Here is a 26,761-nt window from a genome sequence, read left to right on the forward strand (position 1 = left end):
TTATAAACTACAGATGGAAAGTGCTCTCTGAGAGCAGAGTATTCTTATCAATGCTTGACACCCACCACGGTGATCTTGCGATGGATGTCATGGAGAAGGTGCTTCGAAGTAGCAGCAGGCAGCAAAGCAGGGGGCCACGCATTGTCTCCGAGTGCCCAAAAACCCCCAATTTAGCAAACCACTTACACATGCGCTAAATCCCATTTAGGTCAAGTTGAGTTAGCTGTATTGCTGTGAGAGCACGAGGGACTTTTTTTTTTTTTTTTAATAATATAAGTATGTGCTACAGCATTTGCTGTATTAAGGAGTAAATACCTTTTCTGTTCCAGAAGCAGGGCTGGTAAAACTATTAGATGGCACTACAYTCATAATAAAATGCAATGTATTTATTGTTAAACTGGAAAAGGTACAAGACAGTACAAACATGTATTTACAGTATATCCACTGCTCCAGAATCCACCCACTCTTTACTTTGATCAGGTCAGTAGTGCAGTGACTTACATTCAAGTAAATATTTTAATCAATAAATTATAATATGGATCATTGCAATTTGAATAGAAAGATCATTAGTTGTAATGTTGGAAGAAACCTCTATTAATCTTTTTGGGAGGTCAATTACATCCTACAAAATACAGACAGCCACTAAAAAGATTGATTTTGAACCATACGCGGAGAAGATGAATTGCAGTACAGACAATTATTCCAAAATAAAAGGATTTTAGTAACAGCTTAGCAAGTACTAGATATTATCTGGTAAAATTGCAAATTTCAACCAGTATTATTAAATCCAGCACCTGAAGAGCAAGAACTGTATTAAGAAAATAACGAACGTTCTCTCACTATCCTAATGCAATACCTTTTCCATAGACTTCAAAACACTTCTCAGACTGCTGAATCAACTTAATACTTGACACTCTACCATGATGAGTGAATTTTCATCTTCAAAAGTTCTGGGAATGAACTGAACTTCACGTTGCACTTGGTATTTTTAATAAAGAAATTTTGACTTACAGCAATACCAGTTAAGTGTAACATGTCCAAAGAAACTCTCTAACAAGGATAAACTAACAGTGGACACTTTAGGATGTTAAGAAGTCATAACCCATGCTGTTCATTTTTAAAATTAGTAAATATACTGAAAGAAAATAAGCAGTAGGGAAATAAAACCATGTTTGATATGTAAGCTTTACACTATCCAAATTAGGAATGGATAAACCCCACATACTAGCATTTCTCCTGAGACACGCTAGAAATAACTGATAGACTTACATAGGTGGAAAACTTGATGAATATATTGTAAAGAGATCCTCAAGGAAGAAAAAGTTCAGCTCTCATAAATGCTCAGAAGGAACGAGAAAGAGGAAAGCAAAAGAACTTGAGAACAGTTCAGGTCAGAAGTGATCCAAGCATCTCAAAAAGCACCGTTTAGTCTTCAAGTCTTTAGACGTCACTGTGAAAGCTCGAAGAGGCAACTTCCCTAGTGTCTCTAAAGTTGTACCTAGAACTTTTGCAACACAAACTGAAGTCATGCTGCACACACACACCAACAACAGACAGTAAACTCCAAAATGCTTGTTCCTGTAATTTAAAATACCTTAAGTATTTAGTATTTTAAATATATATTTTAAAGAATTTAGCCTAAAACATGACTAATGCTTCCATATCCTCCATATTAATATTGATCTAACCAACCCTAGAAGAGGAGCTTCTTCAATCTTGTTTCTACATGGAAAATGCATGGTGGGAAGCTACCATGTCATCAGTGAGATGACACACACATCTGGTGCTGGACCCACTTGACAAATGCACACAGTGCAGAAGAGATGCCGCTTCTGACACCAGGGCAGTCGTGCCAGAAACTGTCCCTGCCAGCTGCAACCTCAGTGCAGTTGGACCACAGCTGAGGACTGGTGACACTGCTGGCACAGATGTCACATGCAGAACTGAAGGACCCTAACTGTGTGTGCACACACACACACAGCTATCTTGGACATGGAAGCACCTAGAATGAAATGGAAATCATAGCATACATAAAAGGAAAGCAACCAACCTCCCCCCAAAACATCCCAAATAAAAAGCAACACAAAGCATCTGACACCCTCAAATCACTCGTGCTTCTGTCTTTTGCATACTATTTACATGTAGTTAATATGCACTTAGTTTAAGGATATTGAAAGGTCACTGACATACAACACAAGGTAAACATGCATAGTTTTGCCTAGGAAGCAGAACGTTCTCCCCTCTCACCCGGGAATTCTGCATTTTTCCCTGCCGTGCAGACAAACAACTTCTGCCTAATTTGGCTTAAGTAGCAAAATGATCTTCTGCATGACAACCAGTGCAACACAAGTCACAAATACCTACATGCAGAAAAAAGGAATTCCTGTTGGTGAATACAAAAAAATTTATTTTTGTGGCCAGAGAAGCACTATACTTAACAGTGTCGCAATGTGACTCTAGACCCCTTTGTACCTTTCCTTTGAGTTAAAGCTTTAATGGGAAGGGAAGATGTTACAGTGGGAATTCACCCCCTAGCAACTCCAGCATATGCTGGCAAAACCGTCTTGAACAGAAGGTTCTTCCACTGCAACAAAGTTCACTAATTTGAGATAAAACAGAAGTCTCTACTGCTTTATTTTTAAAAAGGGACATAATGGCAACTATTTTTAGCTCAATAAATGGCAGAAAAAAAATCTTTAGACAAAATGATTCATGTTGCTGGGTGTGAACTGTCACGGGTATGGTATTTCCACACTCTAGGACTGCTTCTGCCTGCCCCTTAGGCTGGGCCATGTCTGCTTCGACCTGTTCTGCTGTTGAACTCCTCTGGTGCTGAAACGTTGCAGCGCAGCACTCCTCAGCAGTATCTACTTCGCGCAGCAGCTATCAGAGCACGCGAGTTTGGCAGTCTCCACCCTGCCTCCCCGAGACCTCTCTGTAGSTCACGCGCAGGGGGTAGACGCAGCAATACAGAGTCTAACACTGTGGAGATGGTCGGCTCCAGCTAGGAAGTACCAGATTCAGGGGCCTGACCTGATAGCAGGCAGTTGACAGACTATATGCTGCCAGAATTATTAAAATTACCAAATACTGGTGAATGTTGCTCAGGTTGCAACTCTGCACCTGGTCCTCCTCCTGCCCAGGGCTGACCATGGCAGCGCGTCCCCTCGCCTCCCCGATGCAAGCAGGGACATTGCGTGGGGCTGAAGCAGCCGCCGGGCCCCACGCCGGGCTGCGCACACGCGGCGGCTCTCGCCGAAGGCTGCGCGACGCCCCAAGCCAGAGTCCGGCACTAGAGGAAGAGCAGCTCGTGAGCCGGACCTGGCCTGTGTCTGTCACTGCTGAGCTAATTTATCAGACTTCACCGCAGATACTAAGGTCAGGCAAAACACCAAGTTATAACAGAGCAGTAACTCCTACGACCTAACAGCCTCTGCATTTGGCATCACAAACTCTGCGAGTGCCACAGAAATGTGATGTTCCATTAACATGACAACTGCGTATGTTTAATTTATACAAGTGCAAGTACTGAAAAGCAGGTTCCAGGAATCGTGTCAGTTATGGGCAGATAATTCTCTTCCTTTAGTTAATCATGATTCAGTTGCATTAGTACAGAACTTTTTCAGTATATAAAGGCACAAAAATATCCAAAATCATACAATAAAAACAAACTTTGGGGAAGATAAATTTAGTGATGGCACATGCAATACTCCCTTGGGGTGAATATCTTATCAGTATAGCCCGTTTAAAAACAAAAATCTACTCATGATCATTTAAGCGATGAGGTTTCCTGAATCCATCCCTTCATTAGGAATTAAATGATGAAGATGCAGGAAATCAAAGGGAAAGGGGCAGATGAAACAAAAGCCCAACCTTCAAATTCTGTTTTAAAACTTTTCTTGCTTCGAGGTTTCTGATGTAGAAGAAGAGAAGTTTAGACAAATAACAAAATGTTCCATTCAAATTATTATTTGGGTAAAACAACACTAGACTATTTGTACACAAACAACTTTGAGGCATTTTGCTTTTAATTTGCATACAATTTCTTAAAGTGAATTCCACATGAAGAAGGGTGAGATACAACAGAGCTTGTTTATCATTTCACAAGTTAACAGAACAAAGCAAACATCTGCCCTCCTTTTGAGCAACCTCCATCCCTTACCCGACCGGCGACTTCCCGCTGCAAGCCTCCATGCCTAAACACTGCATGGACTAGTCCCAAACTCCACAGATGTTCACATGTGGACTTCAGTGGTACTGCAAATTATAACAGCAAGAATAAACCAAAATAGAAAGTCTTCAGATGAGTTTATATCCTCTAAATGCTTCCCAAATCAAGACCCAAAATTCACAGTAAAAAAATACTTCAATTGTTCAGCTCAACTGCTCATCTGACTGTGGTTCCTCTGTGGAACAGCTGGTAGCTAAGGAAGAAAAAATAAGAACAACACTTTTTGTCAAATAAGATGGGGCAATAAATCAGAAATTGAGAGATCTCAAGATAACTGAACTGAAATGGACTTCCCAAACAACTTGATCTGGAGCACAATTTGAACATACTCTTCCCTTCTACATACTGAYAAAGTCTTCTAGCCATACAATTTCTGCACTTGCATTTGACCAGGCTTTTAGCTTCTTACAACCTGGCAAATACCATCCTGACTGATGACCAATACCAAACATTCCTGATTAAAATATATTACATTATTATACCTACAATAAAATACTGGCATGGTATTAAGGGCAGCATCATCTTTCTTCATGCTTTAAGTGAGACTAACACAATAGGTTAAACAATGGTTGAAAAGGGAGCAGTAACAAATCTGTTTTAAGGATCATTCCAAAAGAGAGAGATGGGAATGTGAGGCTACCAGGCAAACAAGAGAAAGAGCCATAAACTACAAAGAAGCTTGACACACCAGCAAGGCAAAAGCAGCAGAAAATCCATATTGTAAGAGCTGTCTTTTTTTTAGGTCTTACAACAATAAAAAATGACTTAGCCTTCTACCTCAAAATTTACAAGAAGGTTTTTTTGGTATAGGAATTCTTAACAGAGCTTCTGTGACACTGCTCACTGAATTCATTGTGTAAAGGATGAGTGGAAGAAAAAAAAAACATCAATTGTGCTGAAATGGAAGTTAGGGAACTCGGCYGTGGGTGCCTGGCAGCAGTGCTTTGTGTATGCACACAAGCCTACGCACCACAGCACATCTGCACCTGTGATTCTACTTGGGATCTGCCAATTTTTTCCTCTCATCATTGTGGTTTCTCCAACAAATCTACTGAGTCTGAAATATTTCAGTACCAGAGAAGACACTAACAAAAAAACCCAAAGAACAAAAACTTTGTACACTTTAATATTCATTAATTCTCTAGTCATTTTTGCTATATATTTAACACTAGTGTGACAAAACTTCTGATAATTATATTTCATGCATGTAGCTTAAATGAGGAGTTAGCACTATCTAAACTGCTAAATCTAGCACTAGAGGATTACTTTTGAGTCTACAAGACAAATATTTCTGCAACAGTGATGACTAGGTGGGTATGCATGTAACATAATAGGCTCAGCTGGATGTACTTGGCAGGTATCTAAATGACAGCACAGCCTTCAGAAGGACTGGAGTGGCAACATCCTTTGACCTAAATAGACTTGACATTATTGTTTCAGAGGGCTTGAGTGGAGATGGAAGAATGATGGGGATTATTGTTAGAAACTGTGTTTATGTAGTCAGTCAAAAAGTATAACTTTTGCTAGTTTCAGTTTCTGTGGTTTGTGTTTTTACTTTAACAGGGTGAAATGCATTACTGACTCTACCCATGTTGCTATTGTTTAGGCCACAGCAGAGATCTTGAGAATATACAGTACCTGCCTGCAGCCGACCAGAGACTGATGCTCAGATATACTGAGGATTGCTGCTGTTCCTTCTCTGCAATTCCTTGGTGAGTGCTTTTTCATCAATGCCAACTATAAAAACAAGCTTCCAAGAATCCAGATATTCTTTTATATTACAGGAAAGTGTAAATCACTTCCATTTCTTCTACAATACCCACAGGTTTCAAAACAAAATATTAGAAATTAAAAGAATAATGAATTGTGATAGTCTTTTGCTGTACTGGGAATTTCCCTTTTTCACTTAACATACATTCTAACAGAAATCCCACAGTACGAACCAGGTAATTTCAACTGAAAAACAAGACAAAACGCAAACTATTCAGTCCAATGTCAGAGCATGTGTATGTGTTTATAATACTGTAAGAGTAGTCACACATTAGAGGTATATAATTGAAACAGCATTTTGCTTCATGAACCTGCTATTATTGAGGCAGTGACAAGGTTTCCATTTCTCTGTTTTCTGAGCTCTTAAAAAATGGATATTGCCACATTTTGTGAACCTAAATACTGTACAAGCAGAAGCTTGTTGGTATCAGGTAAGGACTAATAATACTAGTGCAAACAGGTACAGACAATTCCTCCAGTTTTGGGATGAACCAGCTATCTAATACTGAAAGAGGACAGGCAACTTCTTCAAACCCACACTCGTGTGTTTCTCCACTCAGACATGCATCCATCTCAGGCTTGGTCGTCTTATTACAAGGGTGGGGTTGGGGGGAGAACCACCAGCTCATGTGATATTTATCACATGAATGATTTCTTRACTGTTTTTCTATTAATATTACAAATGTTTTATAACAAGTCAAGGAACGATAAATACCTCAAGCTTCAGGCGAATGACAATAATACTGACTTAGAGATTTTTGTAAAAAGTGAAGCATTCTCTCCTGAGATAGCAGTCAGGGAAGGAACAGGAATGATGAACTTAACACTATACCATTATTTGATCATCATGCACCTCAGCTGACCAGATGAGAAAGAACAAGTGTTTATTGTCCTCTGCTCACCCAAAGCTATGACAGGCAGTTTATTTAGGTGTGCTTGGCATACCAGAATGTTGTCAGAGCAGTTCTCACTGTACTGTCCCCCTTTAGCTTATTTCTTTAAAAGAAAAAACAAAAAAAGTAAAAAAAAAAAATCTCAGCAGGTTAACCCTCATCTTCTCTCAGCTCTGTGGGTAGAAATTTGTATTGCTGTTGGCGGATCTGAGCCAGTTTTTTCCTTGCCTCCTCCAGCTCTCTCTCTTTCTTCAGCATTTCTTCTTGGGCTGCAATGATCTAGGAGAAGAAAGAAGCATGAACTATGATAGCAAAGAACAGTGTTTGTAAAACAATCTTTCTTTCTCTATCACACCAGTCACAGCAAGGCATTGGACATTCTCCAGAAAAGTACCAAGTGTCAATGACCTCAGCAGGAATTGCTCAAATTTTTCCAATTCAGGCCAGTTCCCTCCACGACTACGCCATCAAGAACAGTATCATATTCCCACTTGTTTCTTACAGGGGGAAAAAAATATCTATCTATGAGCATAGTCTCATCATACATTCATGATGGATTTTATAGCACAGTGCTCCCCCATTCAATCTGGGTGAGAGATGAGCAAGAGTAGGATAAGCCCTATGCCTTAACATACTGTTTGAGTGACAGTAAAACTGAGCACTCATTGCTGCAGGTATCCACAGCATTTTCCTGCATCTAGAAATGCCAAAAGGAGAAATGACAGCACTGCAGGCATGCAGAAATGACAAATTTCAATATCTTAAGTGGTGAACACAGCATATGCTGTTCCTCATTTATAACAGTAAATCCAGAGGTTGGTACAACTTAAGAGCCTTAGAATTTTTTTTTTTTAATTTCTCCATAAAGTCACAGTAATAAAATGTTACCAGTTCTCATCTCCCACTTTCTTATTCTTTGACTATATACATASAAAATTGGTGTTCCACTAATATTTGGGTATATTTAAAACACGTATAGAAGTGTTTGAAAAGAACTGTTAACTTCTTCAGGACAAGATGATAATATTTCAGTGTCCTATTATGTCAATGGTTATCAAACAGCGAGGCATCAAATAATTTATCATTGATTTCTACATAGCTTTCTCCATTCTGCAATTTACCACATGGTCATTGTAACACTATGCCACATTCCCATGACACAGCTTTTCTCTGCTTTAGTTCTTGGTGTTTGTACCAACCTGAGCAATGCCACCCACAAACTTAGTTTTGACCACAACGTCGTCATCCTCTGCTTTCCCAAATGCTGCTTTCTGGGCTGCCCTGACAAGATTGTCTGATGCTCGCTTGACAGCATTTCCTGCAGCCTTGGGAAAAAACAAAAGGAATTTAGTAACAACAATGTATAATTGTAACATCAGTTCTTCAGGGCATCAAAACTTTTGCAGCTTTGCTTGACTCCATAGGAAAGATGCTTCCCTCCCAGTGAGGGGCACATTAATCTTTCAAAAATCAATGCTGCAGAGAGGAACACAAAACTTCTACTTGAGAAGTTAGAATTAGGACTTCTTCCCCCCCCTCACAGTTTGAAATAAAACAGTGGACAAAAATTCCAAATTATGTTCTGCCCAATACTGATACAAAAATCTTTGGAGGAAAGAAAACAAGAAAAAAAAAACCCTTAAATCAATGAATTTTTTGAAATTAATGCACTTTTACCAGTGGAAATTCACCACATACATAGCCATGATTAAATTTAATCTTTTATTTCTTTAAAAATGCTCCTATTTCTAAATATAAACAATCACAGATTTGTAATACATTGTTTGTTGTCAAAACTGAGTAGTGTGAGCAAATGCTCATCAAAAAGAAAAAGATAACTAAGCTACCTGCATTCTAACATTGATGAATATCTTTCCTATACTATAATGCATATTGACAACAGAGAAACCACATTGCATACTCAATTATGACCAAGTCTATGGGCACTGGTGTAATGGATACAGAGGAAGATACCAGGGTCCTCATATCTATGCCCTTTTCCTACTAGGAAGCGGCCTTGGAATCTCCTGTTGTGACCCCTATGGAGATGACGAGCGAGTGGAGGAAGAGCCCTTGTCACAAATGGAAGGCATCCTTAACCAAAGTGCTATCCAGCTGTGTAATCAGGATATGCAAACCTCTCTTCTACTACAGCTCAAAGGTGGAGCTGGCACCTTTTCCAGAGCACTGAAGTCTTGAAGAGCACCGTCTAGGAAACACATAACCTAGGCAGGTAGGTGATTGCAGCACGGGCTCAGAATCATCTGACCTGGCACTGAATTTGCTCAGCGTATGAAGAACTGCTGACACTGGTGGAAGGCTAGCTCTGGGAGAACGACAACCATGGTTAATGCGCACTGCACATGGAGGCGTAAATGTGATCTTTCGTACACCACTGGCAGTACTTCAAATTTGTTGAGTCCCAGGTAAGTTTTATGCCTCATAATCTGTATTTCAACTTAGCTGGTGAACCAAAGATTTGACCTGCCTCCTTTCTTGCTCTTACTAGAATCTGCCTCCTTCCTACCTCTTTCTCAAATCATCAATGTCAGGACAGACATAGGAAAAGACCCTCTGGGCTGAAGTAGACAGAGCTGAGAGGGGCCATGGGCCACTCGTTCTGAGGGACTGGCTGGGAGACCTAGCTATATGTATACTCCTCAGTTACACATACAAATACTGAAAGGTGGATCCCTAACTGCGTATCAATYACTTTAGCAAAGAAACAACCTTAGAGGAGACAGCACCACTCAGGGATACTTCCATCTCCTAAGAGGAGCACTTACAATACCTATTACTAAGGGCAAATCTTCAGAGCACAGTGAAACGCTGTGCAGAGATATCAGAGAGTTATTTGTGACAAATGTAGCTGAGATACCAGAAGCAACATGCTATCCACGCTCCTGCAGTTACACAGCCTGGTCATGTTGACATGAATTTATCACTATGCAAACTGGCTCATGTAATTGTGCACAGCATTACTTTGTACCACGTACTCTTAAGAGCACTTGAATACTTCATGAGGAGAAGGATGCGAAAGGCTAGTCTTCTATTGCCTTGCTAGAAGCCTTGCCCTGGGAAGATGTCTAACCTATAAACTAAATCTGACACCAGTCTGCTACAGGAGTGGATYTGCATGTCACTCAGCTATTCCTTCTGTGTGGACTGAAACCAGCAGAAAAAGGATGGGGCAAACACAGGTACAGCTGTCCTAGCTTAATCTATTGCCCAGGAAGTGTTAATTTGACTCAAAGTTTATATAGGATCAAGCAGGACTGGATAAATTAGAAGAAAAAACCACAGAGGATTACTAAACATACAGAATTTATATCTGGCTTAGGAAATTTCTGAGCTGAAAATGCTGGGTATTTAGGAACATACTAGGGAATAATATCACACATGCTTACCCTGTTCCTACTCTGCCCTGAGCATCTGCTCCTGGTCACTGCTGGAATCACGATATTGGGGTAAATGAACTTTTGGTCTAATCCAGTAAGGTTGTTCTCACGTTAAACTCTAAACCCTAGTATCTAACAGCAGATCAGTTAATATCAATAAATAATATTAATGCTAGCAAAGTGTGTGTGGGGAAAAAAAGGCAGCGTTGCAACAGGCAGTGAGAAAGAATAGTAAGTAGAGCCCACTGTCCCTTGGCTGCTGATGTCCCCAGGCATTGGGCATGCTGAGGACTCTGGTACCCGCACACACCACTGGCCAAAGGAGTCTGCTTTCACATGTACCAGGAGCAAAAGCCATAAGGACCAGCTCCAACCCCCCCACCCAACTCCATACCTCCAGTTCCACCTCCCTTTCAACTGAACTCTTGCCCCACCTGAAATGACCCAAGAACAAATCACTTAAAATTTGCTTTGCTCAGTTTGGACATGATCCAAAAAGAGTGGAAATGTTTCCATTTATTTTGTTAAATTTTGGAACAGACTCTGGAACAATGCACTCCAAATCAGCATTCATAGGAAACGCAGCTCAAACGCCTTCTCCCAGAGCTTGTCGTTGTTAGTGGGAGGAAGAAGGGGAAAACCAATATGTCCAACCTCCTGTACCTAACCTATTGATTAAAGTTACATGAAAACATTCGTGCTGGTGGCACAGTCTGCTGAAAAGCCACAGTAGATTTGGCAAATTTACCAATAAAAATATTTGGCAGACATCAACTCACTAGTTTTGCTATTATAAAGGACGTTTTCCAAGTTCAAACTGCTTTTCCCTTCATTATTCATTTTGAGACAAACACAAAGCCTTGTCAAGTGACAAAGTTCATTTTCGAAGTCTTTTTTTCAAATTCAATGCTTGGRTTTGCACAATGCTGAAACAACAACTACTTTTTCTAGAGCTCCTGGGCTTGTCTCCTTCAGCCTTCCCAACTGTTCACATTCCATGTCTATTTAATAATATTTGTCTACAGTGACCAAGTACCCTGAACTTCCTGTTTCTATTGCTTGTTCTGCATTTAAAATTCCTCCAGCTCTGTCTTGGCATTTGGATACGGAAGTGTGGGCTGCATTAAGTCAGAGCTATCTTCGTTTCTGATCCCTTCCCCACAGACCCATGAGAAACCCAACTCATACAAATCCATTATCAAGCACTCAGCCCATCTCACTCCTAGGGATAACATTGACATGACACTGTTTTTTATATAAACACGTTTTTCATCCACCCATATGTACATTTATTTTTTCCTCCTAAACATTTAAACTGTTGTTATATTTTGAAAAAAATGATTTTACTTCCTCTTGCTCAGACAGATACTCAGTCATACATATTTCCACTGGCATTGATTCTACCTACCTATACACCAATTGTTTTATAGAGGCACGTTAGTAGCATTTGGGGAAATAACTGAAAAATGGGAAGTTTCACTCTCAGAGATGCACCGTGTTGTTGGTATGAAAAGGAGCTGAAATAGTTCTTACATTCCAGGCTGAGCCTGCAGGACTGGCAGTCAGAAAAGGCTGTAGCCATTTTAAAAACAAACACCCTTAAAGAGAACTCCTGGGGACAACAGTCCCCCCTCGTAATACGGTGTTAATTCAATAACAGTTCACACTAGCTCAAAGTGAAAGGGACATGTAATGTGAAATGGAACCAGTTGCATTAAAAAAAAAGTTAAATCAGGCTTCAGTTGAGATGGTGCGTCAGCTTCTGTTGAGATGCTGCCAATATGCTTTTTTGTCTAACAATCATTCTCCTGTTTTAGAAATGTTCTGTCTGGAGTTACTGTCTCCTGGCGCTCAGAAACAAAGGAAAACTGACCACAGCCCCGTCAGGCACTTAGGCAAGTACTTGGTTGAACATGTGCGTAACCTTGGAGAGGTCAGACGGATACTCACGCGCAACCAAGTTAAGAGTGCTTAGCTGCCTGCAGGCTCGCTGGGAGTCTAACCGCACACAGAATAATTGCACAGAAACCAGCTACACTCAGTTGCTACAAAAATGCATGTAGCAAAACATAATGAACAAAACAACTCTAAAGCAAAAAGAAAACCTAAGTGTTACTTCTGATAACAGACAACTCCAATTTGACATTAACATTACATGCTGCAACGTTTTGTCAGTTCAYGTGTTCCTGTGATGGATCACAGGTATGAATGGATCAGTGTTGCACCTAAGTCAGGACTAGGCACACACCAGCCCACATTTATATCTTTCAGTATCTTTTAAAGATAAAGAATAAAACAAGCAAAGTGAGGTGACCTTTAGCTGCTGCTGAATAATGATAAATGCACAGTCGCTTCATCCTTGCTGAAGGAAAGTCCCCCCCGAATCCCACAAAGAAAACTGAGCAGAACTCTGAAAATTCAGAAAGCCATTCCTGAAATTTTAGGTTCGTTCACATTGCTAGAACAACGTTTATGTAGCACTACCATGGGTTTTCAGGGATTAAGAACACAAGTACCTGTAGCCTCCTCATGGCTTCAGAGTCATGATCAGCTTTCACTTTGCAAGCCACAAGCAACTGTGCTGTAGAAGCTGCAACTTGTTTGGCAGATGAGATGAGTTTCTCCTCACTAGCGTGGCCTTGTACTGAGGCATTAGCTGCTTCACAGAGATTGCTGGTCGCAGCTGCCACCATTCTGGCCTAGGAGTCAGTTTAAAAAAAAGTCACTGTGTATTCTCACAGGATATTATTTCTTCAGAGAAGGTGCTAGTTTCTCTGGTATTTTAAAGATCAACAYGAAAGAATTTACTCACAGCAGAAATAAGTCCCTGAGACCACTGTCCATCATCAGCTGCATTTGCAGGGATTGCTCCAACCTGAAAAAACAGTTCAGAGCTGGCTTACAATGMAACAGAAAACACAGTTGCTTTATCTAGGCTTTAGACAAACAGTAATCTGAGTAAAAAGACGAACACCTGTGCCTGCCCACAGTGCAGAGAGACTGAATTCCCAGGAGCACAAGATCCAACTGAARAAGAGAACTGGCGATTTGTCCTTGCAAACATAGTCAGAGGCTCTCAGGCTTTAATACACATATCTGTGCTACCCAAGGATTTCTGACTGCTCTACTAAAGGAATGAGCATCCACAAGAACTCTTTTCTCCCCAATAACAGGTTTTTGTTRTTAAAGTAAGAGTGCTTCCAGCACACATCTGCCTGCTCAGGTGGTGTCCAACCTGCTATGTTGCTTGAATTGTCCCACTCTTGGAACACTTTTAGAGATCCCAGATTGCTGCAGCTGAAACTTTGGCCTAAGCAACAGCTGTACCAGTAGTTCCTATTCCCTTGGCCTTAAAAATAATTTATTTCCGTTTCCCCCACATGTTCTGTTTTACATCATTTCTGAACCTCTTCTGATTCCGGCATTATGGCAAGGTACAAAACAGAAAGCTCCACAGGACAGCCACCTAGAGTCTTCATGCCCAGTTAGGCATTTGAGGAAAGCAGCCTATTTTTCTACATGGTTCATCCACTGAAGCATCCGTGGAATCAGCACTGCTGGCGACAACCAGGAGAGAATTTTCTTCCCACGTCAGATGAATATAATGAAATGAAATATTACAGTTGGTGCCCCCCATATTATTCGCCTGGCCTTAGGAGTCTTTGGAGAGAGAAGCTGGAAGATGTGAAACCAAAATGCAGTCCAGAAACTTGTCATAATTTAAAAGAAAAAAAAAACAGGGATTCATGTGTAAGGAAGATCCCCAGAGTTTGGGATGGAATTGTTACGTGTGGCACCAACACAAATGGGATACGGGGACCCTATCACGTCACCACAGCTATGAGAGAAGGTTATGCAATACAGTAAAGTCACTGAATTTTTTAAATTTCAGGGTTTTCCTGCCTAATAATCACCAGAAAAAGCATTCAAAGTACACCACAGATGCAGGAGACTAAACACTGGCATCTGAATTGCATGTGTGCACCAAAGAGAAAGAAAATGCAGAAGCGGGCTGGGGGGGGGGCGGAGGGGGGGGAATAAGATAGATCAGATCCAACTTCCCAGATTTTATTTGTACTATACAGACAGAAACAACTGCTCAACATCAAACTAATTGTCATAAAAATTTCAGAGGAGAAAGAAATTTTCATTTAAAATTTAACAGCCTTTTCAACTATGACATGCATCAATTTGCCCTGTAAGATACTTTCACAGTCTTTACCAAGTGATGTGGGAAATTTATACAGGACAAGAACATGCCTGCCATAAACAATTCTGAAGTTTTATTTTTCCTTAGAATTTTATTTTAGTTTGGATTCATTTCTTCCCATAAATAGCACTGCATTATTTGCTGGCTCAAGCAAGGAGATCTTGTGGGCAGAAAGCAACCATCAGTAAAAGCCATTCGCTGCAAAAATTCCTGGTCTTTCAGCAGGTTACTAAACAAGAGTGAAGGATAAAGCAAAATGACTAAATCCAGTAAAGCAGGTTGAACAGATCTACTAATATGGCACTATATTTGACAGGTACACTTCTATTAGAAAGGCAAGCTACAGCTTTCCTTTAGCAGGGGGATTAAAGTGGTTTTAGCAATTTTCTGAGCTTGGCTGGAACAGGATGCAAGTGCTGTGAGCGAAAGGCACAAATAGAAATGTGTTAGAGGGAGCAGTCACAAGAAACCAAAACTGATACTAAGGGCTCATATCAGGATATATTGTATAACTCTGTATTGATGGTGTTGAAAAAAAAMCCCAAAAAACAAAGCTACACATCAGAATAAAACAAAGTAAGAACGGGTCTTATCAGATAAAAGTAAACAGCACAATAATTCAAGTGAAGCAGTAAGGTAGGTCAAAATTGCCATTTTCTTGACTGTTTCCATAGCCACCTTTCAATGGCTAATTATTAATATCTTGTTTTATGCATTATTAAGAAGTTCTACAGTTACAGCTTATGGTTGGTCTTTTCAATCAGTTATATCACTGTTGTTGTAAAACAATTGCTTTGTGCTTGTGCTGGAAATAAAGCACAAGCTCCCCAGGAATCCTGGCTGAACACAGCGGATTAGCTCTTCTGTGACGGGATCCACGACAGTCTGCTCAGAATAAAGGCTCAGATGCAATTAGAAACCATAACTACACAACAGCAATGGTCCTGTAACAAACTGTTCTCACAGACAACATATCTGTTTGATGTTCAGATTTTAAATTTCAAATTATACTAACTGGGTGGAAGGCAGTGGGGAGGGAAGCAGTGAGGGATGTGAAATGAAATACAAAGACCTGACTCTTGACAAGACCAAAAGGACAAAGACACACATTAGAAGCACTGTTTAGCTGGTCCCAAAAATATTTAGGTACACTTAAGTGTACCCATTTTGCATGCAGGCCTGTGTCCCCATTGTATCAGATAACAAAACATTGAGAGGACAATTAGTGATGCCCTTTGCTATTCTGGTCCAGAGTGGCATTGTTTACTCTGACATTTGTTTTTGAATCCCTAAACTGCCCTGTAGGAATATTCATTATTAGCTTGAATCACAGCCCTTCACAGAAGGTAATGCTGCTGTTAAAAGCAAAACAAAAAACCCCCCAAAATATCCCCCAAACCCCAAAATATCAAAAAACAATAACAAAAAAATCACCTGAAAAGCCAAATACCTGACTACACTTGCTAAGTTGAAAAAAAATGTTTTTCGGAACAGATGGAGGCCTAAGCTATGTAGTCTGATGAGCAATGGCAATGTTTACATTTTAATTAGTCATTCCCAAACTCCCTTCCTACTGTTATCAATTTTGACATTTTCCCCTCCACTATTGCTACTTGTTCCGTTTACCCACCTTTCCCTGGGCCACCAGTTCTCTCTGGGCTGCCGAAGCTGACTTCACCAGGGCACTGGTAGCAGCTGCAATGGATTTAGCTGCTTCCAGGATCTGTTCTTCAAAATCCAGAGTCTCGTCTGCTTGCTATAACCAAAAAAGGACATCACACATTATTCATCAGAAAGTGATTTCATTCATCAGAGAGTGGTTTCATGTTCAAGATCTAGGGTGTATGCAAGCTGAGGCAAGATTTTGAAACACACGAGTAGATTCAAGAAGAGCTACAATATCATTTTCTACAAAAGAGCTCCCTGTGGTCTAATCTGGGAGTCAACCTCAGTGGACTTAACAAATACTAAATTGCTCTTATAGCTGATCACGTGTAAAATTGAGTATATCACAGAATATGCCTCAAAAAAAGGTCTTTAACTTGTTAATACATTATTTTCACTACTCAGAACTACATTCAGAAAAGTGCAAGTCTGAAAAGAAATTACTTTGCTTTTATATATCAAAATTGTATTTGTAGTGCTAAAATATTGTCTTCCAGAATTGTTAAATTATGTAGAATACTTTATAAATACTTAAAAAAAAAATACACAAAGCATTATAGAAGGACAGTGATAAATGTATATTTTCTCATTCACCTGTACTAAGAAATGTGATGTAGGTACCAAGCAAGTGCATACAGTTAACAGCTTTTGGTAAGAGCCATCATTTCAGAGAGCAGTACTGGGAAGCAGTCCAGTTTAGTCCTCTTGGAGATAGGGAATTCCAAAGGTCTGTCTGGAACACTTCAGTTATCCAAACGTGTTTCAACAAGCACGTGCAAATAGAGAGATCAGCTGTTCCTAATGAGCTTTTTGCTAGTTAAAAGGCAAATCTATTGCTCCATAAAAAAATCTTCCTTGACTTTCTAATCATTTAAACACATACAGAAAGCGTTTATCCATCTAAGCATGATTACTAGTTTCTGAATAGTTAATGGAATAGATGCAGAGAAATGGTTAGGATTGTTTTTAATACRAAACAAACCAAAATAATTTATTTTGACTGTGATCAAATCCTAACAGAATCCAATGCAGCATGACCAGTGGGGGACAATACCACAACAAAACACCTTATGAAAGGTTGGGCTTTTGAAATACAGGTTTCTTTCCACTTCTGCAAGCACAGCATTCTTGTATCAAATAACTAACTCTAGGAATAGGAGCCAAGTGAGCTTTGGGCTAAAAACCAAAATTTTGGGAACCAGTTAGAAAACTGGGCACTTCATTTGTGAGGCTAAATGCATCCATCTAAGTTTTGCCAATCTAAAAGCAAGTTTAGCTCTCCTGTTACTGCTATTTTATAATTGACTAATAATTCATAGCAACAAATAATTATGAGTAATTACCGTTAATTGCAAAATAACATATCAAGCAGTGCTTGATCCTATGGCATTTCATATAACTACCAAACTAAAATAAAGTCTGGGAGATGAAAGCTCAGCATCCATGAACACTAGAAAAACATGGTGATCTGAGAATAAACACTGATGGCTAGGTAAAGTTGTTTGGCACCTTAATTTTTTTCTTATCCATTAAGAAAAGACCCACCTAATTCAAAGGAAAATGCTTACGTTGTCTCGCTAGTGGGCTATGCCCCTCAACTGCAGCGTATGCCTGTGTAATAGGAGTATGGTAAGGACTTGCTCTGTAAGGTGAGCAAGCCACATTCCCCATGAATTATTGGTAACATCATGACTGTTATATCTAAATGGTAATCACGGTGGTCCTGGATTTATTCAACAGGCCTCGAGTCTTATTTATAGAACTCTTACTTCAATCATGATATCACAAAATGACCAAAGAAACCGAAGTGACTATACGGAATTCAGTTTCCTTCAGATTTCTTTTCATTATTAAAATATACGCACTAGTGAATTTGATTTAAGTAGACTAATGATTTAAATTGGCTACCATCCAGCAATACTTTTGTCGATATTTCACCTTAACAGACCGTTACTGCTATCTTCCTTTTGTCTAARGCTTCCTGATATCAAGAGCTTTCAAAATTTTCATTAAAATTATTTTGGATAAAAATTGTCCAATATGACAAAATATTTTATGCATATTATTCTTCAAAAGTCAATGCTGCCAGGAATTCAAACTTAAGGGAGGAAGCAATTCAGTACCTAGTTATTTTTTTTAATAAATGAGATATTTGTTCATAAAGTTTAATAAAATGCTCATGGTCACACTAATCCATTAGACAGCTGCGTACATGCCTAGGTGTTTTTTAACTTACCAAAAACCAGCCACCAAAAAGAGGCTGAGAAAAATAGCTATTTAAACTCTCAGAGTGATTGAACTAAATATTGCAGGTAAGTGCTAAGCAAATACGACTAGTCCGAAAAGGAATGCAAGGGAATCACATTTGCGTTACTGAGAATGCTGTTATTCAGCAGCTAAATTACTGCCATCCTGGAGCAGCAGCTAAAGCTCAGCAGGAAAATGGATAGCTAAACCTTAGCATCTCACTAGATAACAGTTTTTCTTCTCTGTACAAAATTAATTTCTTTCCATTTATATTGTACTGGGGGGAAGAGGAGGAAGAGAAATCACACCCTAGGTTTCCAAAACTTCCAAATCCTGTATTTCCTGTTGTCTTACGACTTATTTTGTTCCTGGGGAGGAGGAAAAAAAAATTTTTTTTTAATTGACAACAGATCCCCTCTGTGGAGGATTTCTCTTTGAACAAGCCTTACACAACACAAACTGTGGAGCTTGTGCTGAGTTGTCGTCATCTCTGACAAATTCTCACTTATCTAGTCCTTCCTTGTCATAACTGGGAATGTTGAAGGAAAAAGTACATCTTAGGGCTGGTTGCTCAATGTGAAATGGTGCTCAGTCAGCATCATGGGCACATTTACCCACCTGTACCCACCTCGGAGCACTCCTTAGCAATGAGGACATGCAACAGTCCAAGACTGAACAGAGCAAAAGGCCCAACAAGAGAAGTAATTCGTCTACCCGCTCCCATTATTAAAGACCACMTCATAAATTGTCTTAGGTTCACACTCATCAACAGTGCTCTCACAACACATCGCAGTTCACAGCTTTCCCGAACGTAAAGTCAGGAGCAATGATGCGATACGTGACAGAAAAGTTCACCCTGTAAGATTTTAGTTCCTTGGGAGGACAACTTAGGCTTATTTAAAAAACTGGATCAGTGAGACAAGCGATTAGCTTCTCTCTTCCCCAGGAGCCATCATGAAGATCAGCATCTCTTTTTCCACAAGCTTAAACTAATAAGCTGTTATTGACTGTGTATGGGTACAATAAATGGATTGGAAAATAAGATCACCAGAATGGACAAACCAAAATTATTAGACTAACTACAAAGTCTGTAGTATAAAATATCCTCAAAATGTTGATTGCACCATTTAAAAGTATGATTTCAGATGATTTTGTACTTTCTTACTTTTAACCACTTTCTTATAGAGCCTTCATTATCAGGGATAGCATAAATAAAGTCAGGGTCAGCTGGAACAAACGAACCCTCAATGCCATTGCTAAATGTTAGAAGTTATTACAAAAGACAAACCATTTTTTTTTCTTTTGAAGCAGCTCTCAGCTACTATTTCATAAAGAAAAACCCAACAAGGATAAGTTACTGCACTGAGCCATAGAAAACACATTAACCATTTCAATGAAAGTCAGTTCTTGGCATGACTGCTGCTCTCTATCATAAAAGGCCCTATACAACTTACAAATCTCTCCAAGAGCAACTCTACTCAGAGGAGCACTTCATGTATGTATTTAAAATCAGATTAGAATAAGAGTCTGCAGGAAGTCTTCTAAACCTGCTTGTGAGTGAATGTACTCCTTCATATTGCCTTATACTATGTTATAAACCCCCGGAGACAGGGCAGGACACTGTAGGAATATGTTTGATATATAGTTGGATTAAATAACAACCTAATATATCAAACATATCACACAGAGTCCTGCAGAAAAGGCATCCAGGTTTGATTCATCTTGGGAAAAAAAGGACAAACTGCTGAAAGCTAACAGCAGGGAACTGTTATTGACTACTAAAGACACTTTTTGAAGGCATAAGCCTGCATGGAAGCATGAAGAGGGTACCAACAGAATAAAGTACAGCAATGCTCTCCAGTGTTGTACCTCACCTACAGCACCATTTTCCTTCAAGTATTTTTTTTTTTTCCCCAGCATTAGTGAAGCATGTAGCTTTTATTAGACAAAATAATTTTCTTCTTCAAAAAGTTAGGAAGTTTTTAGGGTTTACAGCCATTGGCATATTTACAAGTCCAGAAAAAGAGGCAATGTGTGGCCCCGTTGCAGGACGCTCAACCCACTAAAAATTGAAAAGAAAAAAAAAGATTCCATGCTCAAAATATATGCAACTGTTTAAAGGAAATGTGACAGCCAGAACTTGCTTCATGAACAGTAAAGCTCTCATTGCTTCATGGATCATCTCCCCACCTTGAACACTGCAGTTAGAATATTGAACAGGTTTTGTTATGTGTAGGATTAAAGGCATCCACTTGGGAGAGTCCTCCTCAAAGTTCTTGCAAGATACAAGCTCAGAAGTAAGACAAATATTAACAGGCCATCACTGGGGTGCTGGGCTAACARTTCACACAATTTAGAAGCATACTCACTTGTGAAAGGACCAAATGTGTGAAGAGCGAGAAAGGATCTATCTGCTCTGTAGCCAAACTACCATGAATCAACTCAAACACAATGTGCATCATACAATAATAAAACACGGGCACCCATTACCAAATCTGTCTTACGATGACTGCTCTCTGGGGCAAGAATGATTCTCCAGCAGTGGAAAATGAAGAGATCTCACTCTATTATTCTCAGTCTAAGACATCAAGAAGGTTATGTTTGGTGCAAAAATGGGGGGGGGGGGGCGGTGTGTGTGTTAAATCCAGAAGTATCAAAAGGAAATTAAGACAGTAGAACTCAATCACAAATGAGCCTCCCCCTTCAACTGTTGATTTTTTTTTAAATAAAAGTAATAGAGTAAGTCTCAGAAGTAATAGACTTACAGACTCAAAGACCAAAAATTTCAAATCTAAAACAAATCAGTCCCATTCCCCTTTCCCAAAAAAAGAAGCTCACCCAAGAATAAAGAATCAATCACCAATTAAAAAAGGTGAAGATGATGGGTTTTCTGTGGGCAGATTATTCTAAAATTAACTACTAAGGACTTGGTTGCAAGTTCACTTAATGGTGATTATCACCATTAACAGGACATTGGTCTAGTTGGACTAGTGGTTTATTCCAGTGTAGAAGATAATTATTATTCCTGCATTTCATAGACTGAGCATAAGAAAATCGATTGCATCAATCCAGTTACCCAGCGTAGGCATTCACACCACAACAACATGTATGTTGTCAAAGACTTGAGCATCAGAAAGAGCGAGCCTGTTCAAAGCTGGAAATCCTACTCTGGGAGGACAGCAGGAGAGTACTAGGTAGCACTGGTCCTGCCCATGCTATAACTTCAGTAGAAAAGCTGATATTTGAACTCTGTTATCTACCTAGCACCTTTCACGTGGATTACAGTCCATATTGTGACAAGGATTTTACATCCAAAAAAGGATGCAAGGGCTGTTCAATTCCCAGATTAAACAGACAGATGGATATGAATTTGCCTTTCAGAAAGTGACAAATAAATGGACCAATAAATCACAGGCAGACTGGATACTCAAATTAACATGGTAAACGAGGAGCAGGTGTGGGATCTGTATTCACTGGGAAATTACAATGACCCTGGAGTGGCTTAGATGTTAGAAGGAAAGCTGTTTCATGGTTACCAGGCAACTCGCATATGCTATTGTGCAGTGATTGTATAGAAAAGGTGATGGAGGACCATTCCTCTCTTCAAACTCAGCCTGCATCCTCTGTTCTGCAGAACCTCATTAAAAGGGCCCATTTTTCTTTATAAAAAAAATGGATGTACTTGTTAAAAAATGCAGAACAAAGCATTTTTTTCATGAGCTAATTCATTCCCATCACCAAAAGGGGGGGAAAAAAAATGTCCTCAGAAAGAGCGAAGCTACCAAGAGCTATTCCATCTGATGCTCCTGAATGACAGAATACCACCCCTGCACTGAAAGCAGCAATCCACCACTGAATGATTTTGAGGCCCTGCTTTTTGGAAATATGTTTCATTTACCTTACTTGGAAAACAACTTTGCATGTACAAAGCAGCTTAAGAACATACATGGATACACAAACCTTTCCTGAAGCCAATTACAAAGCTACAGCATGAGTTTCATTTTAGATACAATTGCAGGTGACATGGGAATTTCTTCTAAAACCTGCCTGTTATTCCACACTAAGCAACAAGTAGCAATTCTCTGAGATCCCATCCTGTGGACTATACATATCACCATAAGTAACAGCAGTGTCATACATTCCCTCTGCACCACTCCTGAAAATAGTTGGCCTCATTTTATACAACATATTCAGAGACACATTTGAAATGATCTGGCAACGTGCAATACCACCCGCATTCATAGTGAACTGCAATATTTTTTCCTTTAGGAAAATTAAGGAACAACAGCCATACCATGTAACTGATATGATACCAAAGCAAATACTCTTCTAGCAGGAAATGAAAAGCTGTGTGTTTATCTTAGAAAATCTTAAAGGTCTTTTGCATTCTGCTCAATCCCTTTGCTGCTGCTTTCTCCCACTATGCTACACATTCGTATGAGAACAAAGGGCCTTCAAAGGGATTTAAAGCAAGGATCAAAGGATTTAAAGCAAGTGAGAATGACTTTTCACATCAGGAAAACGTGTTCAGAAATAGAAAAGTAAATAATCAACAGTAATGATACTGTAACTCTTACAGGCATTTCTGACATTTGGCTTTTCTTCCTTTGCTTGTCAACATCTTGTGCTAACTCACTGCCTGAAAAGCACCTTTTCTAACCTCTTCCTTTAGGGTGCAGTCCCTTCCAGCATGGCTTTAAGTGGCACTGAGAATGATGCAAAGTTTGATTGTTCATACTATTATTGTGGGCAGTAGTAAGCAATAAGCCAATACACGGGCTGCTTACATCTTGCTTTATTAATTTCAAAAGAAACAACGGAGACGGACTCACCTTTGGCTTGGCTCTTGGTTTCAGCTGCTCTAACTTCTTTGCTGCAGCCTCAATTGATGCTGCAGCCCCAAGTAGCTCCGTCTCCGCAATGACTGTTGGGTCTTCTGGATCCACCCACTCTGTCCCTGAATTAATGGAAAGGAAGACAGTAACTTCAGTGGCACTGGAAGCTGCCGAACAGGGAGATTTACAGTCCCCCTGAGTGTCAAATACACAGTGTGCACAACACAGAAAGCTCATTTTAGTACCATAATGGCATAGAATACTATAGCTTATGCCACTGAGAGCAAAATTTAAGTCAGAACAGAAAAAGTATTTAGCAGTAATATTCCATTACAAAAGTAACTCGATTAAGGACTTGTGGAAGCAAAGTGGCTTCAGAAGGGGTGTTGTCCATGCTGGGAACAGAACTAGTCATCACTCAACTGTGTGTGTGTCAAGAGGGTTTCTATCATGCCTTCCTTGACCAAGCCGCAAGGTGCATTGAGAAGTCCAACAGAATAGTAAAGTGGACATGTTACACGACAACAGATAGTCATCCGCAGCACAATTCTCAAACTCTCCTTTTTGTCAGTGGTTAGAGATGAAGCTACCAGTGCTTGACGAAAGCAAGGGCAAGAGGAGGAAGTGATCTCAGATGGAGACAGAAAAGGATGGGAAGCTGTGTGTACTAGACAAAGGAAGACTAAGCTAGAATGAATAAACAAAGATAAAAAAAATCTTAAGGCTTTGTTAACCTTCTCGAAACTTGATTAGAAAATCTGGGTGACTCTAGCATTAGAACATCAACTAAAATATTAATTAGTATTAAGGAGCAGTGACGAGGCAGGAGGACACTGGCATTTTGCATCAAGAGTAGCATAACCATTTCTGAATCACCAAACTCTAAAGGAAACCTTGAACACTTATAGATTAACATTGCAGAAGCTAAAGAATAAGAGTTTCTGCTGCAGGTGACCCAATCACAGGAGAATACAGGATGACTTGCAGCTGTTTATGATGTGCAGAGAGAAAGCAGAAGCACATGGAACTGTGAACCTAGTGAGACGGCTCATGCTGTGAGTCTTGATGTATTTCTTGTATCAAATATTGAACTGTTACCTAAGACAATAATAAGCCCTAATCTTGGCAGGTTAGCAGGAAAAAAAAAAAGTACATTTTTGATACAAGCAGTGGGTATAAACACTGAAATCCAAACTTGTAAGAGTTCCACTTCAAAAAAAGCCATTTCACAAAGCTGAAAACATTTATGAGATACATCAGTTAGGAGAAAGAATTTTATGCATCTGTAAGTGATAATTAGAACAGTTAGAAAACATTTTACTTTGCATGGAAAAAACTCTGAAAATCTGTACTGTCTTAAAAAAAATTTACAGCCTACAGCCAGTTAAAAAAAAAGCATTATAAGAGAAGGAAAATGTAATTTGATATTAGTAAATATGAATTAAAAAACAAATAACAAGAAATGAATAAGTGTTACAACCAAAGACAAGGACAATAAAAAGATTTTCAAAAAGCATTCAGGGAACAAGAAGATTCTGATATATGCTTGGCTTGTTAGCAAATGAAAACGTAATTTAGAAACAAGAAAGAGTGCAGAAAAGGCTGAAGTGGTCAATAAATACACCTGAACAGGGAAAAGGCATAATGTACATGACTGTCACATGAAAAAGGATAATCATATAAAAATCTAGAGGGAAATAATATAAGAAAATTATAACAATTTTCTATTTCTGAAGAGATTAGTCAGGATTTTCTAAGAAATGTGTATACTGATTTAAACAAGAATTAACTGTGGAAATCCTACAGCCTCTGTTACACAAGTATCAGACAAATGACTCCTGTGTTCTGCTCTGGCCTAGCTTAGGAAAGAATGATCAGAAATATGAATTTACTAGTAGCCTTTGGGGGGGGGGGGGATTACAATGTTTTATTCAAAATATTTTACTGTAGCATTCTATTAGCTATGAGATTAGAATGCTCAGGCACCTTTTGGATGGCTATGAACATTTCTTCTTCAGATTAAACTTTCCAGTAAACCTTGTATTAAATGTGCTTCAGTAGTAGTCTAATATTTGTAATGCCAGCTCAACATTTATTTCTCTGCCTATTTATAATTCTTTCTTTGTGAACGTAATTGTCTCATTTACAGGGCAGAATGTTACAGTTCTGGTCCTAAGAGTTTGCCCAGATCACTGGGTAAAAATATTTACTAAAGTCAGTATATGAGAAAAATATCACTAATCTATTGTAAGAGCAATGAACTTTTACTAAGGAATTGAATTCACTGCTCATTTGAYTGTTGAATTTATATTTGTCCACAATTTCTTCTGTTCAAAGAGTTCAGGAAATCATCCAGACCTGAGTTTTCTCAAGTCTCAGCAGTTTCAATAACATCCTCTATCAGGGCAGGACCCACACAGAAAACCATATGCAGTATGGACCTAACATTTATATCAGTGCTAGGGGCTGCGTATTAATTGTGTAAGATGGTGTCTGCTTTTATTTGAAATTGGGAAGCACCTATCACTGCAAAGCAAAGGACTTATTTTGATGAAACAAGCAGGAGTGTGGGGGAAGGGAATAATCATCTAATTACAATTTAACCTCTGGTTCAATGAAAGTTGTATTATATTCTGTTTTCTGCTATTGTGGCTCAAGTGCTCTGTTTGATGGATCCATCTCCAAAGGCCATATGCTCTACTGATGACTTGTGACTGATCATATGACATGGGAGAGGGCTAAATGGCCATGTTTAGCAACACCGGGCAAGGTTTTGCAGATGACACACAGCACGAGCTCTGCAGGAGATGAAAATTCTTCTTTATAACTGTACTGGCAGGGTCATGTACAATATACCCTTTCTGCACTTCTAATGGCTTTGGTCTTCACTGCATGTGTACAAATAAAGGAACAAGCTTAGTGCAGTCTTTCAGTGTAAACACATGGATAGCTGGAAGGGAGTAAGATCATGAAAACAATGTTAGCAGCTCATATACAACCAAACGCTGGCAGAGAAATTAAAACAAAGAAATTGGATGGCACCAAGATCCTAAAACATCACAGGAGTTTTGCTTTGCTTAAACAACAAAAATGAAGGGTCATCTCTGGTGCAAAAAGCACATCGTACTGGTAGCCAGGCTGTCCAACTCACCTTTCATTGCTTCTGCTGATTGGATGAGCTCTGTAACAGCGCCAGCAACTCGCTTGGAGAAAGCGGCCAGCTGATGCTTTAGTTCTGGAGTTGGTTTTTGAAGGATCTAAAGAAAAAGGTAACAAGTAATAAAAAATATTTAGTAAGGATTCTACAGAACACTGGAAAGTTCCCAAGACACATGAGTTAAATGAAGGTCTAACATTTCATGCAGCAATCACTGTAAAAAAGCATGAGTCCAGTGTAAAAAATAATAATAAAAAAAATGTTAAGTGTCTATGAATATGTAGGAGCAAAGGATTACACTGCAAGATGTTTAATGCACACTAGGAAAGTGGCACTGTCTGCCATTCCTGCAGGA

General features: G+C 39.3%; 1 protein-coding gene across 5 annotated transcripts in view; it reads right to left on the reverse strand.

Annotated features, from left to right (window-relative positions):
• Positions 1–423: 423 nt before the first annotated feature.
• Positions 424–26,761, reverse strand: part of TLN2 (talin 2) — a 155,890-nt gene continuing 129,552 nt past the window's right edge. For all 5 annotated transcript variants that reach the window (XM_026077817.1, XM_026077818.1, XM_026077816.1 and 2 more), the window contains 7 exons: positions 26,401–26,506; positions 23,247–23,371; positions 16,133–16,258; positions 13,105–13,167; positions 12,809–12,991; positions 8,094–8,219; positions 424–7,173 (listed from right to left, as the gene is read on the reverse strand). In XM_026077817.1, coding sequence (XP_025933602.1) covers positions 7,045–7,173; positions 8,094–8,219; positions 12,809–12,991; positions 13,105–13,167; positions 16,133–16,258; positions 23,247–23,371; positions 26,401–26,506 — 858 coding nt within the window. In that variant the 3' untranslated portion in view covers positions 424–7,044. The remainder of the gene's footprint in view (positions 7,174–8,093; positions 8,220–12,808; positions 12,992–13,104; positions 13,168–16,132; positions 16,259–23,246; positions 23,372–26,400; positions 26,507–26,761) is intronic.

The sequence above is a fragment of the Apteryx rowi genome, unplaced genomic scaffold (genome assembly GCF_003343035.1).
Source record: "Apteryx rowi isolate R43461 unplaced genomic scaffold, aptRow1 scaffold_463, whole genome shotgun sequence".
Taxonomy (NCBI): Eukaryota; Metazoa; Chordata; class Aves; order Apterygiformes; family Apterygidae; genus Apteryx; species Apteryx rowi.